The 20128-nt window shown below is 45.1% G+C and overlaps 8 protein-coding genes across 8 annotated transcripts; 6 read left to right on the top strand and 2 right to left on the bottom strand.

Moving 5' to 3' along the window:
- Positions 1-914: 914 nt before the first annotated feature.
- LOC136183889 (uncharacterized) lies at positions 915-2101 on the bottom strand. The gene is made up of 4 exons (XM_065970695.1): positions 1976-2101; positions 1856-1926; positions 1751-1811; positions 915-1700 (listed from the first exon to the last, which is right to left on the bottom strand). The coding sequence occupies exons 1-4, from the start codon at positions 2057-2059 to the stop codon at positions 978-980; spliced, it is 939 nt and encodes a 312-aa protein (XP_065826767.1). The 5' UTR covers positions 2060-2101; the 3' UTR covers positions 915-977.
- On the top strand, positions 1807-4207 carry LOC136183882 (SWI/SNF-related matrix-associated actin-dependent regulator of chromatin subfamily A-like protein 1). The gene is made up of 3 exons (XM_065970689.1): positions 1807-3740; positions 3791-4020; positions 4071-4207. Exons 1-3 carry the CDS (start codon positions 2106-2108, stop codon positions 4096-4098), a joined length of 1893 nt encoding a protein of 630 aa, XP_065826761.1. The 5' UTR covers positions 1807-2105; the 3' UTR covers positions 4099-4207.
- A 26-nt stretch (positions 4208-4233) lies between these two features.
- Positions 4234-5460, top strand: LOC136183886 (beta-1,3-galactosyltransferase 1-like). The gene has a single exon (XM_065970693.1). The coding sequence runs from the start codon at positions 4234-4236 to the stop codon at positions 5458-5460; it is 1227 nt and encodes a 408-aa protein (XP_065826765.1).
- Positions 5461-5563: 103 nt separating this feature from the next.
- Positions 5564-6772, top strand: LOC136183887 (beta-1,3-galactosyltransferase 1-like). The gene has a single exon (XM_065970694.1). It carries the CDS (start codon positions 5564-5566, stop codon positions 6770-6772), a length of 1209 nt encoding a protein of 402 aa, XP_065826766.1.
- A 38-nt stretch (positions 6773-6810) lies between these two features.
- LOC136183883 (NXPE family member 4-like) lies at positions 6811-8853 on the top strand. The gene is made up of 3 exons (XM_065970690.1): positions 6811-7017; positions 7172-7907; positions 7961-8853. The coding sequence occupies exons 1-3, from the start codon at positions 6811-6813 to the stop codon at positions 8725-8727; spliced, it is 1710 nt and encodes a 569-aa protein (XP_065826762.1). The 3' UTR covers positions 8728-8853.
- Positions 8854-8946: 93 nt separating this feature from the next.
- Positions 8947-11148, top strand: LOC136183884 (serine/threonine-protein kinase ICK-like). The gene is made up of 10 exons (XM_065970691.1): positions 8947-9079; positions 9148-9202; positions 9263-9384; positions 9435-9514; positions 9570-9702; positions 9753-9924; positions 10044-10103; positions 10160-10530; positions 10573-10980; positions 11038-11148. The coding sequence occupies exons 1-10, from the start codon at positions 8979-8981 to the stop codon at positions 11054-11056; spliced, it is 1521 nt and encodes a 506-aa protein (XP_065826763.1). The 5' UTR covers positions 8947-8978; the 3' UTR covers positions 11057-11148.
- LOC136183885 (COP9 signalosome complex subunit 3-like) lies at positions 11073-13158 on the bottom strand. Its single transcript, XM_065970692.1, has 13 exons — positions 12955-13158; positions 12794-12906; positions 12692-12741; positions 12550-12642; positions 12425-12499; positions 12275-12379; positions 12083-12223; positions 11918-12019; positions 11785-11856; positions 11642-11728; positions 11479-11592; positions 11350-11430; positions 11073-11296 (listed from the first exon to the last, which is right to left on the bottom strand). The coding sequence occupies exons 1-13, from the start codon at positions 13137-13139 to the stop codon at positions 11219-11221; spliced, it is 1296 nt and encodes a 431-aa protein (XP_065826764.1). The 5' UTR covers positions 13140-13158; the 3' UTR covers positions 11073-11218.
- A 66-nt stretch (positions 13159-13224) lies between these two features.
- On the top strand, positions 13225-14660 carry LOC136183890 (CD63 antigen-like). The gene is made up of 7 exons (XM_065970696.1): positions 13225-13340; positions 13417-13500; positions 13553-13601; positions 13653-13705; positions 13754-13828; positions 13878-13946; positions 13998-14660. The coding sequence occupies exons 1-7, from the start codon at positions 13281-13283 to the stop codon at positions 14451-14453; spliced, it is 846 nt and encodes a 281-aa protein (XP_065826768.1). The 5' UTR covers positions 13225-13280; the 3' UTR covers positions 14454-14660.
- Positions 14661-20128: the final 5468 nt, after the last annotated feature.

The following is a 20128-nucleotide window of genomic DNA, read 5'->3' as shown; positions in this document are numbered from 1 at the left end:
CCCCCTCCAAGCCGTAACCACTCAGCCTAGCGCGGTTCGTGCTTGTTGACGACAATAAGACCTCGAACGATCCGTCTGCCCAGTGCGTAAACCGAGGCCGAAGCCCCCCATCGCCCTGCCTACAGGCTCCGGCACGGAATTAACCGTGGGCCACGCTGAGTTCCAACTATCCTTCCTTGCCTTCTGCCAAATCTCCCGAGCCAGTCCTCTCAAGGATGAGACGCGGCGAACCGCGACGCACCCACCCTCAGCCGCAACTGAAGGAAGATCGGTGTGCGCTTCGCTTTTGAACAGCGTAGCCCCGCCCAGCACGCTCATTGGTCCGCCGGGGTCACGTGGGGCTCACCAAGCGCTCTCATTGGTTCCACCCAATAGGTGCGAGTTCGTAAACCGGTTTTCAAACCGGTTTGACTATTGATTGCATAAGATTAGCAGCGCACGAGAATAAACGCGCTAACTTCAAGATGGCGGCCGGAGAAGAACCTCGTGGTCTTCGCGAAGCTCGAACAACAAGAGAACGGCTCCGACGAGTCAGAAACAGGAAGAAGAGAAAGGAAATCAAACACGCGGCGACGAATTCGTAGCGCACGTCGATCAAAGATGTCCGCGACGTCGCCACGCGAAGAAATGAGAAGAAACTGCGAAGAAAGAGGCACTTACCAGACGTAAAAGGACCTGATCATGTGCAGAAAAAGGAGACAGAAGCTCGCGTTTGCGATTCGAGACGATTTCGAAGTGAACGAAGGAAGAACGTCGATTCGGAAGACGACGATGCACATTTCCAGGCAGAAAAAGATCGTCCTATGCAGCGAAATCATTGCACAAGTCGAAAGATCGAAGGTTCGTGCAAATTGTTTCTTTTTATGCTAAACTAATTAATTCTAATCAGGTTACAGTACAACAACTGTTGCTAGTGGTGTTAATTTATTGATCTATTTCTTTCTCTAATTCTCAGACAAATGACCCAAGCATCTACTCTACACTAGTCCCATATCATCGTCACTAGCCAACATAAAATGCTCGTGATGATGCGGCGCCGCAGAATCACTCATATTAAGCAAGACATCGGAGCTGACAGGCGGAGGGGGCGGTGACAAACTGGGAATCAACATAGAAAGCCGATTTGGCGTCGCCACCGCCAAATCATGATCTAATGACATCAAAAACGGCGGTTCCGTCTTTGCTATTTTTGTCGTCGTCTTCGTCTTCTTTGTCGTTGTCTCCGCTTTCTTTCTCGGTTTCTTTGGCTTGGGACTCGATTTCGGTACGACCCCGTGCACGGCTTGATACTCTTTCATTTCTTTCTCGTAGCGCACGCGATCCGCTTCGTACATATCGTAGAAACTCTTCTTCTCGTTCGAAGCGAGCTCGTTCCATCTCTGAGCAAGAATCTTCGTCAATTCGTGATTCCCCTGTTGCAATTCCTCCCCGTGTTCCTGATGAACGGCGTGTCGATATTGCTGACAAAATCGAAAAAAAGCGTTGGCAGGACGACGAGGCAAATTCGGATCGCGCTCCGTTTTCTTGGCCGTCGAAGATCCGGGACCCTTTGCCTCGTTGACACGTGACTTCGACGGCGAACTTTCCGTCGCGGCGGAAGTGGCGGGCTGAAGAGCGGCAATTGCCGGTTCCAAAATGCTAATATCGAATGGGGGCGTGGCACTGACGGTGGGTACTTCCGGAACGTGAAGATCTTTGATCTAGAGGAAGATTTTACATAAGGGAGACGCTGTTTACTTCGTTTTAGTGCCTGGGATCTTCCTTCGATGACGTATCTGTCGCCATGGCGATCGAGTCTCTTCATGAGGAGTCTGCGCAATGCGATTGCTACAGTGTCGTCTCACGGCTCTCTTACCTTTTCTCTGCTTTCGTGCGCAATATTAGGCGTTGTGCGTCGCGCAGGCGATGCGCGAGAATCGTGTTGCGCTACACGTCGCCTCAAAAGGAGTCTCGTCGCGCGCGAAACAATTCTAACCTTTTCAATTTTTTTACATGTTTCCGAAAGAATGGCGTTGAGCCTTTTGTACGCTTCTTCGCTGCCTTTTTGAGTCTCTTCCATGTAGCGTAATCCGGGACGAGCGATTGCCCGGATCAATTTTTGAGCTATGACGACTCTCAGCGAAGAACAGCGTCGTCGGATGGCGGAGAAGCGTGCAGAAGCTCTACGAACACTCCAGCGAAAGAGAAAGCTTCCGGAAGCAGCTCCGAACCCACCTAAACCACCTCAAACGGCCAAAAATCGTCCCAATTTTCAAAGAAAACCCCAAAAAGGTCTGAAAAGTAAATCTATCGCGACGGCGGCATCGCCAAAACACGAAATCAACTTCGTTCTGACGAATCTTCGCGATCGATTTTTCGAAGTACGAACGAAATATCACGAAACAGCAATCGGCGTCTTTCGATCAATGAAAACGCGTCGCTACAATCCGGAAACAACACGCTGGTCATTCCCAATCGCCGATCACAAAATTCTCCAAACAAAACTACGTCAAATCGATGACGTCACCATCCAACCCCTCCCACCGTGGGTAATATCAATTACCTCGGTTCCCCAAGCAACGAAAAAACTCCAGGATGACGCAATGATTTCCGGTGGTCATTTATATCAATCGTTGATGCCATTTCAAAAGGAAGGTGTTAGATACGGGATAGAACACGAGGGACGCGTTCTCCTAGCAGATGAAATGGGCCTAGGAAAAACCCTCCAGGCACTGTGCATAGCAAACTATTACGCTCTCGAATGGCCCCTTCTTATTATCTGTCCCTCCTCACTGAGAATGGCTTGGAAAGAAGCCATTCTCACGTGGCTCCCGGATATAAAATCTTATGACGTCACCGTCGCGTTCAGCACAAAAGACTGTTACCTTGACAACCGGGTAAATATACTCAGTTACAACATAGCGGTTCGCGTTAAAGACAAATTATCCTCGTCGAAATTCGACGTCGTCATCGCAGACGAAAGTCATTTTTTGAAAAATTTCAAAACGGCACGCGCACGCGCCGTTCTTCCTCTACTGAAATCATCGCGTCGCGCAATTCTTCTCACGGGAACGCCGGCCCTATCGCGACCCGTGGAACTTCACACGCAAATCTCCGCTCTCCTTCCCGCCCTATTCGAATCCTTTCAACGGTTCGGCGCGCGCTATTGCAACGGACGTCAGACCGCCTACGGATGGGACTACAGCGGCTCGTCCAACTTAGAAGAACTTCAAATCATCTTAGAAGAGACGGTTATGGTAAGACGACTCAAACGCGACGTTCTTCCTCAACTTCCACCGAAATTCCGACAATTTGTCCTTCTTGATCCGACTCTCGTTAAAACGAATCGTTTATCCGGTGCGGCGCGCGAGTTCGATCGTCGTCGCGGCGGAGATAAGCGTGCCGCTCTTCTCGAATTCTTTAGTCAAACGGCTCTCGCTAAATTAAGTGCCGTGCAGAATTACGTTGGCGATATGCTCGAAGGTGAGAACAAGTTCGTTGTCTTTGGACATCATCGCGTCATGCTTGATTCCGTTTGTGACGTCATTGCTAAACGTGGGCGTGGTTATATGAGAATCGATGGCAATACGGCGGCGGAAGAGCGGCAATCGTTGTGCGATCGATTTCAAAGGGGCGAAGTGGACGTCGCTGTCTTGTCCATTACCGCGGCTAATACGGGACTTACGTTGACGGCGGCCACGTGCGTTGTCTTTGCGGAACTCTATTGGAATCCAGGCGTTTTGGTTCAGGCTGAAGATCGAGTAAGGGAAAAGAGTCTCTTATTTTATTTATTTATTTATTTATTTATCAGGTTTATCGTATTGGTCAAAATGATTCTGTGAGTGTTCGATATTTGGTTGCCGAGGGAACCGTCGACGAGCACTTGAAAACGTTAATCGACGGCAAATTGGCGGTGCTTGGAAAGGCGGGCTTAAGCCGAGACGATTTTACGGAGAGCGAAGTGAGACGACAGCAGAAAGAGAAACAAAAAACGATGAAAGAATATTGGGAAGAAGACGACGGAATAGACGAAGCATTGAGGTAAAATAACGATAAATAATTCACGTCATCATCGTCATCTCTATATTTAGTTTGCTTGACGTCACAGATAAATCGTAAATGAACAAATCCCATTGCGTTATGTCATTCGAGATTAAATAATAGTTATTTATTAATCGTCGCAATGGTACTGTTGTGTATGTAAAAATGACGTAATTTGAACTGCGCACCCTCGGATTGAGTAAACATTAGACAATGAAAAAGCGAGCGCTTGCAGTGGGCATCGTGACACTTCTCGTCGTCTTTCAATTCGGCTTTCTCCTCCACTACGTATCGCGTTCCCGTCGCTCGCCCAAACTTCCCTGGACATTAGACTCCACCACGACCCCAACGAACTCAAACGTCACCGTAGCACCAACAAAACGACCCCGCATCGCGACATCAATACCAACACCCGCCCTTATCATCGCAAAGGAGCAGATTGCGAACGAAAAAACGAAGAGGCCCCCAACTCCTCCAGGGGGGCCCCCCCCCTCCTGTCCTCCCCTCTCCCCTCCCCTAAAAGACCTCGATTCCGGCGTTCCACCGCCGTGTCGAGACGCGAACGGTTTCGCTAGTTCGCCGGCATTTTGCCAACGAAACGAAGCGAAGAAATCGTCGCTTTTGGTCGTCGTAATGTCGGCGGCGTGGAATTTCGCGCAGAGACACGCAGCGAGAAACGCGTGGCTTCGATCGCGATTCAAAATGAAAGCCGACTTCGTCGCGTCGCATCCGTGGAAATATCTCTTTCTCGTCGGAAAACCCAACGGGAAATCGAAGGCGGAGAACGTTGCCATGCAACGCAACATCGAAATTGAATCCTGTCATTTTTCCGACATACTCCAAGTCGACGTCATGGAAAATTATTATAATTTGACGGCGAAAAAAATGGCCGCTTTCGATTACGTCATAAAAAATCACATTGATTTCAATATTCTTCTCAAGACAGACGACGATTGTTTCGTCAATATACAATTGATACTAGAATGGCTCGATGACGTCACTTCAAAGGCTTACAATTGCACTCTCAACGCCGGAGCAAAAAATGGAAATTATTTATTAGGTGGCACGTGTTCTCGACATGGTCATCCGATCCGAAATTCACACAGTAAATGGTATGTATCTCCTAAGGACTATCCTGATCAATTTTTCCCGCCTTTTTGCTTCGGTCCGGGATACTTTCTCTCCTATGATCTCGTCAAGGCCATTGCGTCAATAACTGGCGATCGGATGGAAAATTTTCGACTTGAAGATGTTCATACAGGAATTCTTATAGCGAGGACATCACTCGTGCCGGGAAATTGTTTAGCGCAAACGAGACGAGTTTTCAATTATGACGCGAGTTGTGCAAAGGGCGAATTTCCTCTAATTGTAATGGGACATTCGTTTGAACGGCGCAAGTATCTGTATAACAGCTTTATGCAACATGCAACATGTAGATAGATAGATAGATAGATAGATAGATAGATAAATAGAGATAAATAGAGGATTTTTATTATCTGCTCTATTAGCGCGCGCTGCTTTTGAAGAGAGTAGACTGGTCCATATGAAGGGCAAAGTCGTTCTCGTAATCGTCCTTGTTCTTTTCAGCGTATTCCAACTTCTCAATTACTTCTACCGACTCCGACTACGTCGACTGTCGTTCGACGACCGGCAACGTCGAAACGACACAGCGACGAAAGGAACCGCTCATATTTTACACACAAACGCTACAAAATCGCATCTATTTGCCACCTCCGCCGCCGCCGACGCAGTTCCAAGTAATCCGGACGACGTCCGTTCCCCGGAAATCGCTACATCGTGTCCAACACTCGCTCTTCCCCTAAAACCTCTTGATCCGGGCGTTCCGCCACCGTGTCGAGATGCGCACGGTTTTGCGCATTCGCCTGCGTTTTGTAAATCGAACGAGAAGACGTTCCTTCTCATCGTCGTCATGTCGACGGCTTCGAATTTCGAGAGAAGACATTTGGCGAGAAATCGTTGGTTGAGATCGCGATTCAAAATGAAATCCGATTTCACTTCACGTCATTCGTGGAAATATTTATTTCTTCTCGGCAAACCGAATGCCGAAACGAAAGAGAAAAATGAAATTTTGCAAAAAAATATCGACGCCGAATCTTGTCATTTTTCGGACATACTCCAAGTTGACGTCATGGAAGATTATTATAATTTAACGGCGAAAAAAATGGCCGCTTTTGATTATATCCTTCAAAATCACATGGATTTCGAAATTCTTCTCAAAACGGACGACGATTGTTTCATAAACGTTCAATTGACTCTAGAATGGCTCGATGACGTCACGCCAAACGCGTACACGTGCACTCGTAACGCTCTCCAACACAAGGGAATTTCCTCAATGGGAAAATACTTTTTCGGCGGAAAATGTATGCTCAGAATTTCGCCGGATCGAAATCCCCAAAGTAAATGGTATTTATCAGTTAACGATTATCCGAGTTCACATTATCCTCCCGTTTGTTTTGGACCGGGATATTTTCTCTCCTATGATCTAATCAAGGCTATTTCAACTATTGATGGAGATGAAATGAGATCGTTTCGTCTTGAAGACGTTCACACGGCCATTCTTCTTCGCCGACTTGGTCTCATGCCGGAAGAATGCGTTTCTATGACGAATCGCGTTGTGAATTACGATCGAGGTTGTGTTGACGGAAAATTTCCCTTTATAGTCATGGGCAGTTCGTCGTCACGGCTTCTGTATTTATTCAATTCGTTTATGGAGCATTCAACGTGTAGATAGAGTGGAAATGTATTTATTTGTATTGAAGATCATTGACCATGCGCAGCAGAAACAGATCCGCAATGAGGCGAGTCGTTTGGAGACTCTTTCTATTGGGCGGATGTTTTTGCTTATGTCTTATTGGTCTGGCTGTTTCCTTTGCAGCGCTTTGCATCAATTCTTTTGAATGTTTCCTCTATCCTCTTGGACCTCAGCATCAGCAATCTCTCTATCAACTCTCTACGCAATCAAATGAATTGAATACGGTGAGTTTTTTGATCCTCTGATATCCCCACGCCGGGTTTTGTGTTCTTCTCCCTCCCCAAACAACCTAGCCTGTACTGTATCTTAGCTACTCCATTTTACTAGGAGGGTGCGAAAAGTATACAGCATCGCGTAATTAGATTTTCTCGTTGGCAGGCTTACGTTGGCATCCGGAGTCTTCATTTGTCTTCTCCGCGCGCTCTAGCCGAGACAAGTCCGCTCTACACGTCCGTGCAACTCGTCACAAAGAACATCATTCAAAGGCAACCTCTACACGTCGTTATTCAGGCCAAAGACGTCAACAATCAATCGCAACTGATAGGTGGCGATCTTTTCTTTGCCTTTCTCATAAACAAAGAAAAATCCTATTATCAAACGGGAGCCGTTCACGATTTCGACAATGGATCATATTTGGTTGAATTTTTGCCTGATTGGTCCGGATTGGCAACAATCAACATTGTCCTAGAATACACAAGCAAATTTCGACGAGACACACTTGCTGATCCCAATTACGGTTATTTTGGCTCTTGTACTTACTTAGCGGGTTTGAAGCGATCTGCTTACGCTGGAAAACGGTCTCCCTACATGACGTCTTCTCTCCTTCGACGTAAACCGGTGGGAAGATGCTATCAAGACTGGAAGCCACTGAATGAAGGCGAATTTTCCGGCTCCAATTGGTGCACCGTTAGCGAACCGCACTACAGCTTTTACTCGTCCTGTCAACTTCCCCACGGTGGGAATTTCACTTGTGACGACAGCTGGGCCTGCTACAATGACAAAAGATTGCAAAGAACGGACGACGAAAAATATCGTGAAAACAAACCAAATTTCACGAGCTCTCCTATAACGTCGATTTCTGTGCCTTTTATTCAGCCTTCGACGACGTCACACGGTTAGATGACGCTGCATGCATGAAACGATGACGCATTGTACGTATTTTTATAGGTTCGGTACTGTTGGATTGTTCGTCGTTTTTTCAACAAAAACGTGTAATGACGTCGAGGGTTTTGGGATCGTGGATGGGCGACAAATCGTTCGTCTTCAAGTGCCGGAATCCTTGCAAGACTCTAAACGATATAAAGCGATGCATTTCTGGCACTCATTGGCACTTTATAGGCGATTCGACAGTGCGACAAATAGCAAGAAATCTCGACTGTCTACTACGTCGTCCCAACTGCACCGATTTCTACGATTTACCATCTCCTCCCGTCTTTTATCCGGAGTACAATAGTTCGGTACGATTTCATTTTCACGGTTTTCCTATCCGAACGTCAAAAGCGACGTTTAAGAATTTCAGTCGACACGCCATTCCATTTTCCGCCGAGACAATCGATGCAATACCCGGTAGCAACACGGACATAATCGTCATTGGATCCATTCAACATTTCGTCTATATCCCATTTCCGGGTTTCGTCAAGCGAATCGAAGCAACACGCGATGCTCTTCTACGCCTTCGAAAACGAGCTCCAGGCGCCACGATCATATGGCGGGGTTCGAACGCTCGTCGAAACGAAGGCTTTGCCATGAATAACGCTAAAGTTCAATACTACGCTCGAATTGCGCAGGAAATTGTCGGCAACGTGCCTCGCATTCATATAGTCGACGTTTGGAATATGTTTCTTGCGAGTCCTTTTAGGTGCAACGTGCATTACCCGGATGTCGCAATTCGTCAACTTTTGCTTCTCTTCGTTGGAATTGCATGTCAGGACTAAAAAAATCGATTGACGTCATTGATTTCGCGCCACTCGCACGCGATCGTCTTCGTTGCTAACGAATTAGAGCGTCTGACGTCTTGTGAACACGTCATAGCGCGTGCGCTAGCTTCCCTAACACCCAACCGTCGCAAAACAAAGGAAATCGAACAGAAGCATCGCCTCATGACAGCGCACGACCCCAGAAGCTAAACGAAGACTCGAACGAAGCGTATTCCCCCCAAATCAAGCAACGCAGTGCCGCGACGAAGATGAACAAATACAAGACGGTAAAAAAACTCGGAGACGGAACGTATGGCGACGTCCATCTCGCGCGAAACGTCGACTCAGGCGAAGCAGTCGCCATAAAACGGTAAAGAGAAAAAGAAAGAGAAAGCGGAGGGGGTCCCCCCGCTCGAATCCAATCGAATTCCCCTTTAGCATGAAAAAGAAATTCTATTCGTGGGACGAATGCTTAAAATTGAGAGAGGTGCAGGTAAGAAAAACGAATACATAGAGTAGTGGAGGGGCGTGGCTATCTCCACTGTGTGTCTAGTCTTTGAAAAAACTGAACCACGCCTACATCGTGAAACTAAAAGAAGTCATACGGGAAGACAACGTTCTCTATTTCGTATTCGAGTACATGAAAGGCGATTTATATCAATTGATAAAAAACCGGTATATTCTTAATTAATTAATAATTTTATTTAATCTAATTAAATAATTAGTACTAAACTTTGGCCCGAATCGACGGTTCGAAATGTTATTTATCAAGTGTTGCAAGGATTGAGTTTTATGCATAAAGTTGGTGAGTCAAAAAAATTAAATCTCTTTTTATTTATTTATTTATTTATTTATTGCAGGATTTTTTCATCGAGACATGAAGCCAGAGAATCTCCTTTGTAGCGGTCCGGAATTAGTCAAAATTGCCGATTTCGGATTGGCTAGAGAAATCCGGTCACGCCCACCTTACACAGACTACGTCTCAACAAGATGGTACAAAAAATCAATAACAAATAAATAATTTATTTATTTATTTTTTCTAGGTATCGTGCCCCGGAAGTCCTGCTTCGTTCCGTGAACTATAGCTCTCCTATCGATCTCTGGGCAGTCGGATGCATCATGGCCGAAATTTACACTTTTCGACCACTTTTTCCCGGAAGTAGCGAAGTAGACGAAATTTTCAAAATATGCGCCATAATGGGATCTCCAAACAAGGCAGGAAAAAATCAAAAATATATCTTAATTAATTAATAATTAATCTTAATTAATATATTAGGAATGTAGAATAATAATGTAGAATAATTAATCTTAATTAATCTTAATTAATATATTAGGAATGTTGGCCTGAAGGAATGATGTTAGCGTCATCCATGAATTTTCGATTTCCAACATGCGTAATAAGAGAAAAAATTTATTGACCTATTTATTATATTATTTTTGAATTTCTCAGGCTCCCACTCCCTTATCCCGTCTCCTTCCCAACGCAAGTCCCGAAGGAATTCATCTCCTAGAAGCAACCCTCCAATGGGATCCCAAACGAAGGCCCACAGCTGTCCAAGCACTTCGCTATCCCTTCTTCGCTGTAGGCCAAAATCTTCCCAAGCCAACAGCTCAAGTCCAGCCAATTGTCCAACCAGCCCCGCCCCCCGTTTCTTATTCCAAGAGAACTTCCGTGTTGGGGGGAGACAGCGTTGATATCAATAAGACTTTAGCCGATTTAGATAATTTCAGTTTCGCGCCAACAAAACCAAAAGTCGCACTGACAAGGAAGATTGATGACGTCAGAAAAGAAGATAAATCAAAACCACAACCGCGAATAAGGTAAATAGAAAATTGATTATTTATTCTATAATTTTCTTCCAGTTTTGGTAGAACGGAATTTAATCCCGTTGCCAAGGCGATGGCACGTCGCGAATCGAGTCGTCTAAGCCAGGAAGAAATCCGCGAATCAGCCAAGGCGTACTACATGTCTAAAGCGCGCTATTCCCCTTCCACTACGACCCCCTCTTCCATCAAAATAACGCCCACGAGACCCAAGCCTCAATTGGGCATGTGGGGTCAAAACAAACCAGCTGCCGTTGCGCCGCTAACGACCGCAAAACTTCCGGCTCCCTTTCAGAAAAAGCGCTCCTCCCATTTCGGTAATTTTGGAATGGATTTCGGGCCAAAAATAGCAGCCGGAAGTGGAAATTATTCATATAAGACGACAGGAACGACGAATTTTGGAAAATACAATTCAGCGTTGAGCGGACGACCCGATTGGACAGCCAAGTAAAATTCAAAAAATTCCCCCAAAAAAATCGTTTTCACTTTTTCCCATTGTCACAGATACGGCAAAAAATACTGAATGACGTCATCAATCATAAAACGAAACTGTAAATACTTGATTTTTTAATTAGAAACAGGAGATTACAACAATACAAGAGGTGAGACCCCTAATTTTGAATTCAACCCATACATAATCAAAGCAAAGAACTCAAAAAAAAAATTCGTCATCATTGTTTTTTTTTCACATAGCGTAGCTCTCCATCGAATGGCTACCTGTAACAGACAGCGCCAGATCATCATCCGATTGCACACCGAGAGTCTAAAGAAAAAAAATCACGTGAGAAAAAAATTTAGGTGAATTTTTTCCTGTACTTTTTTGACGTATTGTGGATTCACGGCCATGTCTCGATCCATTTTCTGAATTCGTTTCGTCAATTCCATGCAACGGTGAATCTAATCTCCAATGTAATTAAATATGTATATATATATTATTTATTTTACCTCGCTGTCTACCATGGCAACCATTTTCTCGTCAGCAAACGTTTCCGGTTTATCTCGAAATGAAACCATGCCGTTTTGATGATCAATTGTAGCGAAAATTTCCCCATCTTCAATCTAAATTTAATTAAATAATAGAGGAGATTCAAGATTTTGTATCATGTACCATGTGAAGAATGCATTTTTCCGCTTCCTTGGGACTCGATAGCTGAACGCGACTGGCCATATCAGCCAGAGAAAGAGTCAGAAAAGTCTGAAGAAAATATAAGAAAAAATGTAATTAATTAATTAATTAAAATACGTCATCACCTTGGTTAGCATCTGAATATTTTTCCTATTGCGCGAAGCGACGACTTGCTTCACTAAACCCATATTCGTATCCTGAAAAAAATCAATAAATAAATAAAATCCAATCTGACGTCACGCTTTTTTGTGAAGTGACTTTTATAAATGCGTCTTTGTGCTTCGTCACAACTTTCTGGACTTCAGCTGCGCTATTCGTACTGTAGGCAGTCGTAAGCTCATTATAAGGAGCACAAAGTGGCTATAAATAAATAAATAAATAAATAAATAAATAAATAATTAAATAATTAAATGCTATCATTACCTTGAGATATCGTCCGACTACACCGGAAGTATAGCGAGGCAAAGCGTGCACTTTCCCGTGAAGTAGCAACGAAACGAGAATATATTTCTTATATGCTTCGAGCATGATTGCGCTCACGGCTTGAGCCGGCGTTGTGACTGCCTAAAGAAACCCCTCCCTCTCTTCTAATTAATTATTTATTATTGATCTTACTGCTTCGAAAAAGAAAAGGGCTTTGTCGAATTGTTTGATTCCCGTGTATATCATGCCACCGTAGTAGTAATAGAGTAAAAGCATTTTGACGTCAAAACCGTTTCCCTTATACAATAGAATTAATTTTGAATTATTATTTATTCATTTTACCTCTTGTACAAAATCCCCAATGTCGCATTCGAGAAAAGGCAATACGGGTTTAAAGCACTTGGAAAGTAGACACACCTTGTAGCCACATTATAAACCAATGTCACGTGATCATATCCATATAAAACCTGAGCCAAGTCGGCGTGAATCGAAGTGAGATGATTTGGCGTCGGTCGAAGTTTTTCAACCGCCAATTTTAGAGTCTCGATACCCTTAATAGGCTAAAGAATCAATAACAAATTAAATTAACATTCCACATCTTCCTCCCACGTGTTTCAATCCCAGAATCAATTTTGTATAACAATGACATAGAGAACAATCTAGAAAACAATAGATATTAATATATTTGGCGCGCTTTTTCGGCTCACATACACAGATCAGTAGCATGCGAAATTTGGGGCGTGGCGCAAACTCGAACGAATGTCTGGATTTGCGTCAAAAATCCGTCCACGTCCGGAATCGACGGCAGAGTCGATTTGGCGTACCTAAAACAATCGTCCTCTTCGATAAACGTTACTTGTGATCGATCGTACAGGATTCCGAGAACTCCAAGCGTGTGCAATTCGGCGTCGAACGATTCCAAAGCGTTTGCGACGTGCGCCATATTCTTCGATAGCATTTCTCTCGAATTTCGAACCATTTCGGCGAGTTCAGCAAACTTTTTCGCGTCGGAATGAGCTCGCACGCGAGATACGTACTGATCCAAGGTAGTCGCCATCACCGAAGACGTCAGAGCAACGTACGTTAGGTGGCGTAGACTTGATTACGTCATCGATGGAACAACGTACGTTAGGTGTGACGCCGCGAGCGCACAGTACAACAACAAAAGCTCGCCCGTTGCTCGGAGCCACTTGTCGCCATGTCTTGCGTCATGAAATGCGCTAGATGGATCCTCTGCGTTCTAAGCGTCCTATTCATGGTAAGCGTAGGCGCGATCCCACCTCGCGTAAGAAGCGAGAATGGATCTAACACTTTCCTCTCCTCCCTCTCGCCAGTTGGTCGGCGCAGCGGCCATCGGATTATGCTCGTGGATCCTCGTCTCAGGCAAAAAGGGCTACGACATAACCCCTTTGGACCAAGTAAGACAAGAAAGAGATAGAGAGATAATCCCTCTTCCCTTTCCTTCCACAGATCGTCTTCATTGTCATCGTTTGTTTGGGTTCTGCGGTCTTTGTTGTTGGTATGTCTAATTCGCTTGTCTTTCTCATTCTCTTATGGCCGCGGGGGACAGGTTTCTTGGGATGCTGTGGCGCTCTCAACGAAACCGGATGTCTTCTCAAAACGGTGCCACATCACCTCTATATCCTCTCTATATATAATCTCCTTTCTTAGTTTACTACGTTGAATGCTTTGGTTATTATTGGCGAGTTTGCGCTCATCTTGCTCGTTGTCTTTCTTCGATCCTACGTAAGTCGACGTCTCCCGTCTACTTCCGTGTTATTGGGACTATTTTTAGATTGACGAGTATGAGGAGAAGTCGTGGATGGCAATAGGCGACAAGATACGAATACACGCCCAGAAAACAGTAATAACACATTCTGACTATATATAAATAAATAAATAGGTTATTTCCTAGTTGGAGTGCTGTGCATTTTCACAGCCCCCTTCCTCGCTCGAAATATCATTTAAATCCTATGAAGACCCATCCTGTTTCAACTCGACACATCATCGAATGGACGACTGTCATACTCCCATAGATAATTGGCTGCGTGACAATGCAGCCAATCTCATCGTTGGCGGAAGTCTACTCTTCGCTTTTCAATTGACGGGCGTCATCTACGGTTGCATGACAGTTGCCTGGGTCAATAATCATAGAGATACAGTGTCTCTAAGGAAAGGGAGACGTCGATCGACGATGGCTGCGCGCGCATCGTGGAGCAATCGAATTGTACCCGTCGAATTATCACAAATGTCGAATAGGGAGTACAGGCAGAGGGAAGTGATACAAAATGGATACGCCACCAATGACATCGACATTGAGGAATACGATAATGATAGCACTTATAGCGGAAATAGCTACGACTTGAGTTGAAGAGAAGGAAAAGGTTACTACTCTATCTTATATATGAGTTCCATAACTGACGTCACAGCATTGAACTAATGAACTGATCATCATTTAGTTTTATTTTGAGTTAAAGACACGGAAGACGAAATAATTTCTCACGTAGATTAATTAAAAACACGGAAGATGAAATAATTTCTAAATCACCATAGAAACAATCCAATCACTAACCATCTATTTCTAATGTCTCAAAAAGAACAGAACTCTTTCTCTCTAGAGAGGCCTCCCATCAACAGACCAAGAGGCATAGCACTCATCCTGCCAATGACTTGTTCTTCCACACCGGAAGCATCCACCTCCTCTACCTCCACCACCACGGACACCATCAACAGTTGTCGAAGCAAAGCATTCGCTTTGCCGATGGCCCCGTCTCCCACACCGAAAGCAGATACCATCATCTGAGTCTAATTCAATACTAAAAGTATTACCCAGGGGCTTTCCATCAGCAGTCGATTTTGAAAAACAGTTGTCTTCGCTATGCCCAGGGCGCCTACAGCGCCTGCAGACAAAACTTACGGCGGCTGGGCGTTGACGGGTGTACGGTTGAACACGATTCGGTCCACGCGTTGCAGAACGATTTGGTCCACGTGTTGCAGCACGTGTATTAGTTGCAGCACGTGTATTAGTAGGGCACTGGGTGGTCATGTGGCCTGGCTGGTGACATTTGAAACAGTTGCTCTGCATTTGATCGATGTTTCTTTGTATTGCTTCTTTAGTTTCGTCGGAAAAGTCAATTTGGGAATATTGGCCACCTCTGACGTAGTCGATGCCTTTCTCGCTCATCAACTTCAACGTTTTGGTCGTTTCCGCTTGACTCGCCTCCTCTTTAGAACCGAATTCCTGTCTCTCGTCCCTCAATTCACGAATAACTTCGTATCGTCTTGTGAATGCAGCGGCTCCTTCACCAGAAAAGTGCTGTCTCACGCGACGATTTACATCGGTCGTTGTTCCAACATAGAATCGATTTCCTTCGAGTTGGAGAACGTAGACAAAGTAACTAGCCGACATCATGCACTGGTAAGCCAAGAGAGTCCCCAATCGAGGGCGTTGACCCCCGGAAATGCGCATAAGCAACGCGTGACAATCGATATAATATAACGAAAAATCATCAAGCTAAAACTGAATCCAATTACGGAGAGAAAGCTACAAAATTCTACAATAGCCACCCTGATCACTGTCTTGAAATCTGTTTTCAAGAGCTCCAGGCACCATGTAGTCGTTTCTGCCACGGTATTGGGAAGCAGAATGCTGAATTGATTGGCAGTCTCTCAGTACGTGAGCACGCTTGTGACACTTGTAGCATTGACCTTTAAGATGATCAATTAATCTCTGTATTTCTTTTTTCGTGGCGTCTGATAAAGTCATTTCGCAGTAAGGTCCGCCCCTCACATTTTCTATTCCTTGTTCGTCCATCAGCTGAAGAGTTGCCATCAATTCACCGCTCAGTGCTTCTTCATCAGACTCGTACGAAAAACATTGAAAGTATTCCGAGACGATTTCACGAGCCAAAGGTTTGTGAACCTTCGTAAATTCGGCCCCCTTCCCCTCAATGTGCGCTCTCAAACGACTCTCCAAATTCTTCGTAGATCCAACGTAAAACTTTCCGTGGTCTAAGTCGAGAATATAGACAAAGAAGTGCACCATTTCCGAACCCGGAACAAAGCCACCCCTCTATATAGCCGGGACAGTTTATTTTCACTCGTAGATATCGTTGTCACTCCCGGTTAATTATGCCTCGTGTACGATCGCGGCTCCTGGCACCGTGACGACCCGAAAAGCGTCCGCAAAGTAATTCCCAAACTCAGTCTTGGGACGCGCGCATTCTCGTAACGGCAACGCGGGCACGCGCATCCCTCGTCTCTCACCATTAATTAGACTTAAGAAAATGCAATCTCATTTTTTCCAGGAGTTCTGACCCAGAAAGAGGTCGGCTTCGGTGACGCGTTAGAAAAACATTCACCCATTCGTTGGTTTAGAAAGTAAGTAAACTCATAATCCAAGTGCCTAATTATCATTATTGTAAATTCTGCCAAAACAATCAACCATCAAAAAAGAAGCGTATCATCTGATTCGCTACTAGAAGTATCAGTATCACTCAGAGTTTTTCCGTGGAACTGATACATGCAAAACGGATACGCAGGAGCAACCAATAAAATTGAAATTGAAGAATACGATAATGATAATGATAGCACTTATAGCGAAAACAGCTACGACTCGAGTTAATTAAGAGAAGAAAAGGTCACTCACTGACGTCACAGCAGTTAATTAATGAACTGATGATCATTTAGTTTTATTTTGAGTTAATTAAAGACACGGAAGACGAAATAATTTCTCACTTAGATTAATTAAAAACACGGAAGATGAAATAATTTCTGAAATCTGAATCACCACAAAAATAATCATTATTATTAGAAGAACGAATCAAAAATGTCAGCGAAGAGGCTTTCCATCAATAGACCAAGAGGCATAGCACTGACCCTGCCAATGGCTTGCTCTTCCGCATCTAAAGCACGCACCTCCACTCACACCACGTGATCCATGACGCGATGATGAAGAAGAATAAGGTTTAGAGGATCTACTTTTAGATCGTTTCTTCTTTTTGCACGATTGAGCCATGTGACCTGGTTCGTGACATTCGTAGCAGTTGTTCTTCAATACGTCGATTTCGTGTTGAAGTGCCTTTTTCGTTTTTTCACCTAAGTTTATCCGGGAATGCTGGCTGCCTCGCACGTTTTCGATGCCCTTTTCCGACATCAATTCGAGCGTTCGCTTCGCTACGACTGCAGTCGCTTCGTCTTTCGACTTGCACGAAACCTTTTCGACCTGCTGTTCGGCAAGGGGGCGGTGGAGTTTCGTGAATTCGGTTCCCTCGCCCGCGTAGTGTTCGCGCAGACGACGATCGACGCTCTCCGACCTTCCCACGTAGTATTTTCCGCCTTCAAGCTCGAGCGTGAACACCGTGTACAGCTTCTCTGCCATCTTCTTTAGTCTTTACCGCGCAGAGTCCGGGTTTTATTTTTTCGCGCAGGCGCAAAGCAGCGAGCAACACAAAGAACAAAGAAGCACAAGAACAAAGGAGCAGCTGTCAGTTAGCAATCGTTTTTCAGTCACCTGACAAAAACTCTGCATTCAGTTTCCCAGTGGCCTAGTCTCCCGCACCGCGACATTCTGGTTTCCAATGGCCCTGTATCCCACACTGATAGCACACACCGGGTTTGCCATACGGTCTATATCCAGGGCATCTGTTGGCCATATGGCCCGGCTGGTGACACTTGTAGCAGTTTTCCTCCAGTTCATCTATCTGCCTTCTTATATCCAATATTATTTCAACGGGCAACGCAGTACTTTGAGTGTAAGGACCACCTCTGACGTTGCAAATGCCTTTCTCACTCATCAACTCTAGCGTTTTTATCCTTTCCTCTTCACGTGCCTCCTCTTCAGAATCGAATCCCTCGATCACTTCTCGAATGCCAATGGGTTGGTAACGTTTCGTAAATTCAGCTCCTCGACCAGAAAAGTGTTCTCTCATACGACGATCTATATCGGCCGTTATGCCAACATAGAATTGATTTGCTTCAAGTTCAAGAACGTAGACGACGTGACTCGCTGACATCATTCGAACTGGCCGCGGAGTCCCCAACTGGAGGCGTTAACAGGAAATGCGCAATGTGACTAATGCGCATATGCAGGCGCATGCGCAAATACAAAAGTGGCAAGTCACGCGATTACCGTTCCAAAAAAGTCGTGTGTTCGTCCATCAGCTCGAGAGTCTTCGCCAATTCCTCAATCCTCGCTTTTTCGGCAGACTCGTACCAAACATGTTCCGAGATTGATCCCATCACGCGGCTAATGAATTCATCATTTAGTTTTTTACTTTTATTTTGAGTTAAATTCTAAAGACACCGAAAATGAAATAATTTCTGAAGAACCACAAATCGCTATCAGCGTTCAACTTAGATTAATAATCATTGATATATTATTAGGAGAACAAATCTAATGTCCCAAAAAGAAGAGAACTCTCTCCTCTCTTTTAGTTAGTAGAGATGCCTCCCATCAACAGACCAAGAGGCATAGCACTCATCCTGCCAATGACTTGTTCTTCCGCACCGGAAGCATCCACCTCCTCCACCACGGACACTGACGTCATCACGGTGATAAGTATAAGGTTGCGCGTGTGGGCGTGGTCTGGCTTGTTTGGGCATATTCGCCACCTCTGACGTTGTCGATGCCTTTCTCGATCATCAACTTCAACGTTTTGGTCGTTTCCGCTTGATTCGCTTCCTCTTTGGAACCGAATTCTTGTCGCTCTTCTCTCACTTCGCGAACAAGTCGGTATTTTCTCGTGAATGCAGCGGCTCCTTCACCAGAAGAGTGCTGTCTCACGCGACGATCTACATCGGTCGTTGTGCCAACATAGAATCGATTTCCTTCGAGTTGGAGAACGTAGACAAAGTGACTTGCTGACATTTCAGGTGAGCCGGGAGAGCCAGGAGTCCCCAATTTAATTAGGGGCGTTAACCAGGAAAATGCGCCCACGCGCACGTTTGCGCACAGCGCATAATAGTCGCAACGATTTTCCAAAAAAAAGGTCATATTAATTATTAAACTATGTGGCTTCTAAAAAATAATGAATGCAGAAAGTAAAAAAAAGTAAAAGCTATAAAATGTTACACCACCCCCCACTCCCTCGATCACGGCTCCGCGGAATTTCGTCTTCAATTTTAGGCATTTCCACTACACAATCATCTGCAGGGGGATTTGGAACTGATTGAGAGTTTTGACTGCTGCAGTTCTTCCGCAGGTGACCAGGCTTGTGGCAATTGAAACAGAGCCTGTTAAGGTGATCGATTAGTGGTTGTATTGCGTTTTTCGTGGCGTCTGACAAATTCATTTCGCAATAAGGTCCGCCCCTGACATTGTCTATTCCTTTTTCGTACATCAGCTCAAGAGTCTTTGTCAATTCTTCTTTCTCCGCTTTATTGGAGTCGCATAAAAAGTAATGAAAGTGTTTCGATTTGATCGTATGAGCCAGTGGTTTGTGAGCCTTCGTAAAGTCGGCTCCGAGGCCTTTGCCTTCAAGATGTTCTCTCAAACGATGCTCCAATTTTTTTGCAGTAGATCCAACATAAAACTTTCCGTCCTCTAAGTCGAGAATATAGACGTACATTCCCAAAGCCGGAAAAATGAAGTCACCTCTATAGTCGGGATCTCGCTCGTAGGAAATTCCCGGGGGTTAGCTAACTAGTGAAACTGTGAAAGAAAATGATTCGCTTCAGGCTCTTGCCTCATCGCTACCGCGTCCTACTCTACCGCGCCGCATCGACATCGGCCCGACACACAAAGGAGCCCTTTCTAAACGGAACATCGAGCTCCTACATCGAAGCAATGTACGAATCGTGGCTCGACGACGCGAAAAGCGTCCACAAAGTAACCCCATCGAATCGAAAACAAAACAACAGAACTCTAAACCCCCCAAAACCCAGTCGTGGGACACGCATTTTCGTCTGGTGACAGCAGGAGCCGATCCGGGCGCACGCGCATCCCTCCTCTCTCTCCACGGAAACCTCGCTCTTCGACACCCTATTCGCGTAGCGTTAAAGAACATTTGGCCGTTCAAGCGAGGAGCAGCGCGAGTTCCTGTCACG

Source organism: Oscarella lobularis, chromosome 2, assembly GCF_947507565.1.
Source record: "Oscarella lobularis chromosome 2, ooOscLobu1.1, whole genome shotgun sequence".
In the NCBI taxonomy this organism is placed as follows: domain Eukaryota; kingdom Metazoa; phylum Porifera; class Homoscleromorpha; order Homosclerophorida; family Oscarellidae; genus Oscarella; species Oscarella lobularis.
Note: the sequence above shows the minus strand (reverse complement) of the source record. Positions and strands in the feature narration are given on the sequence as shown.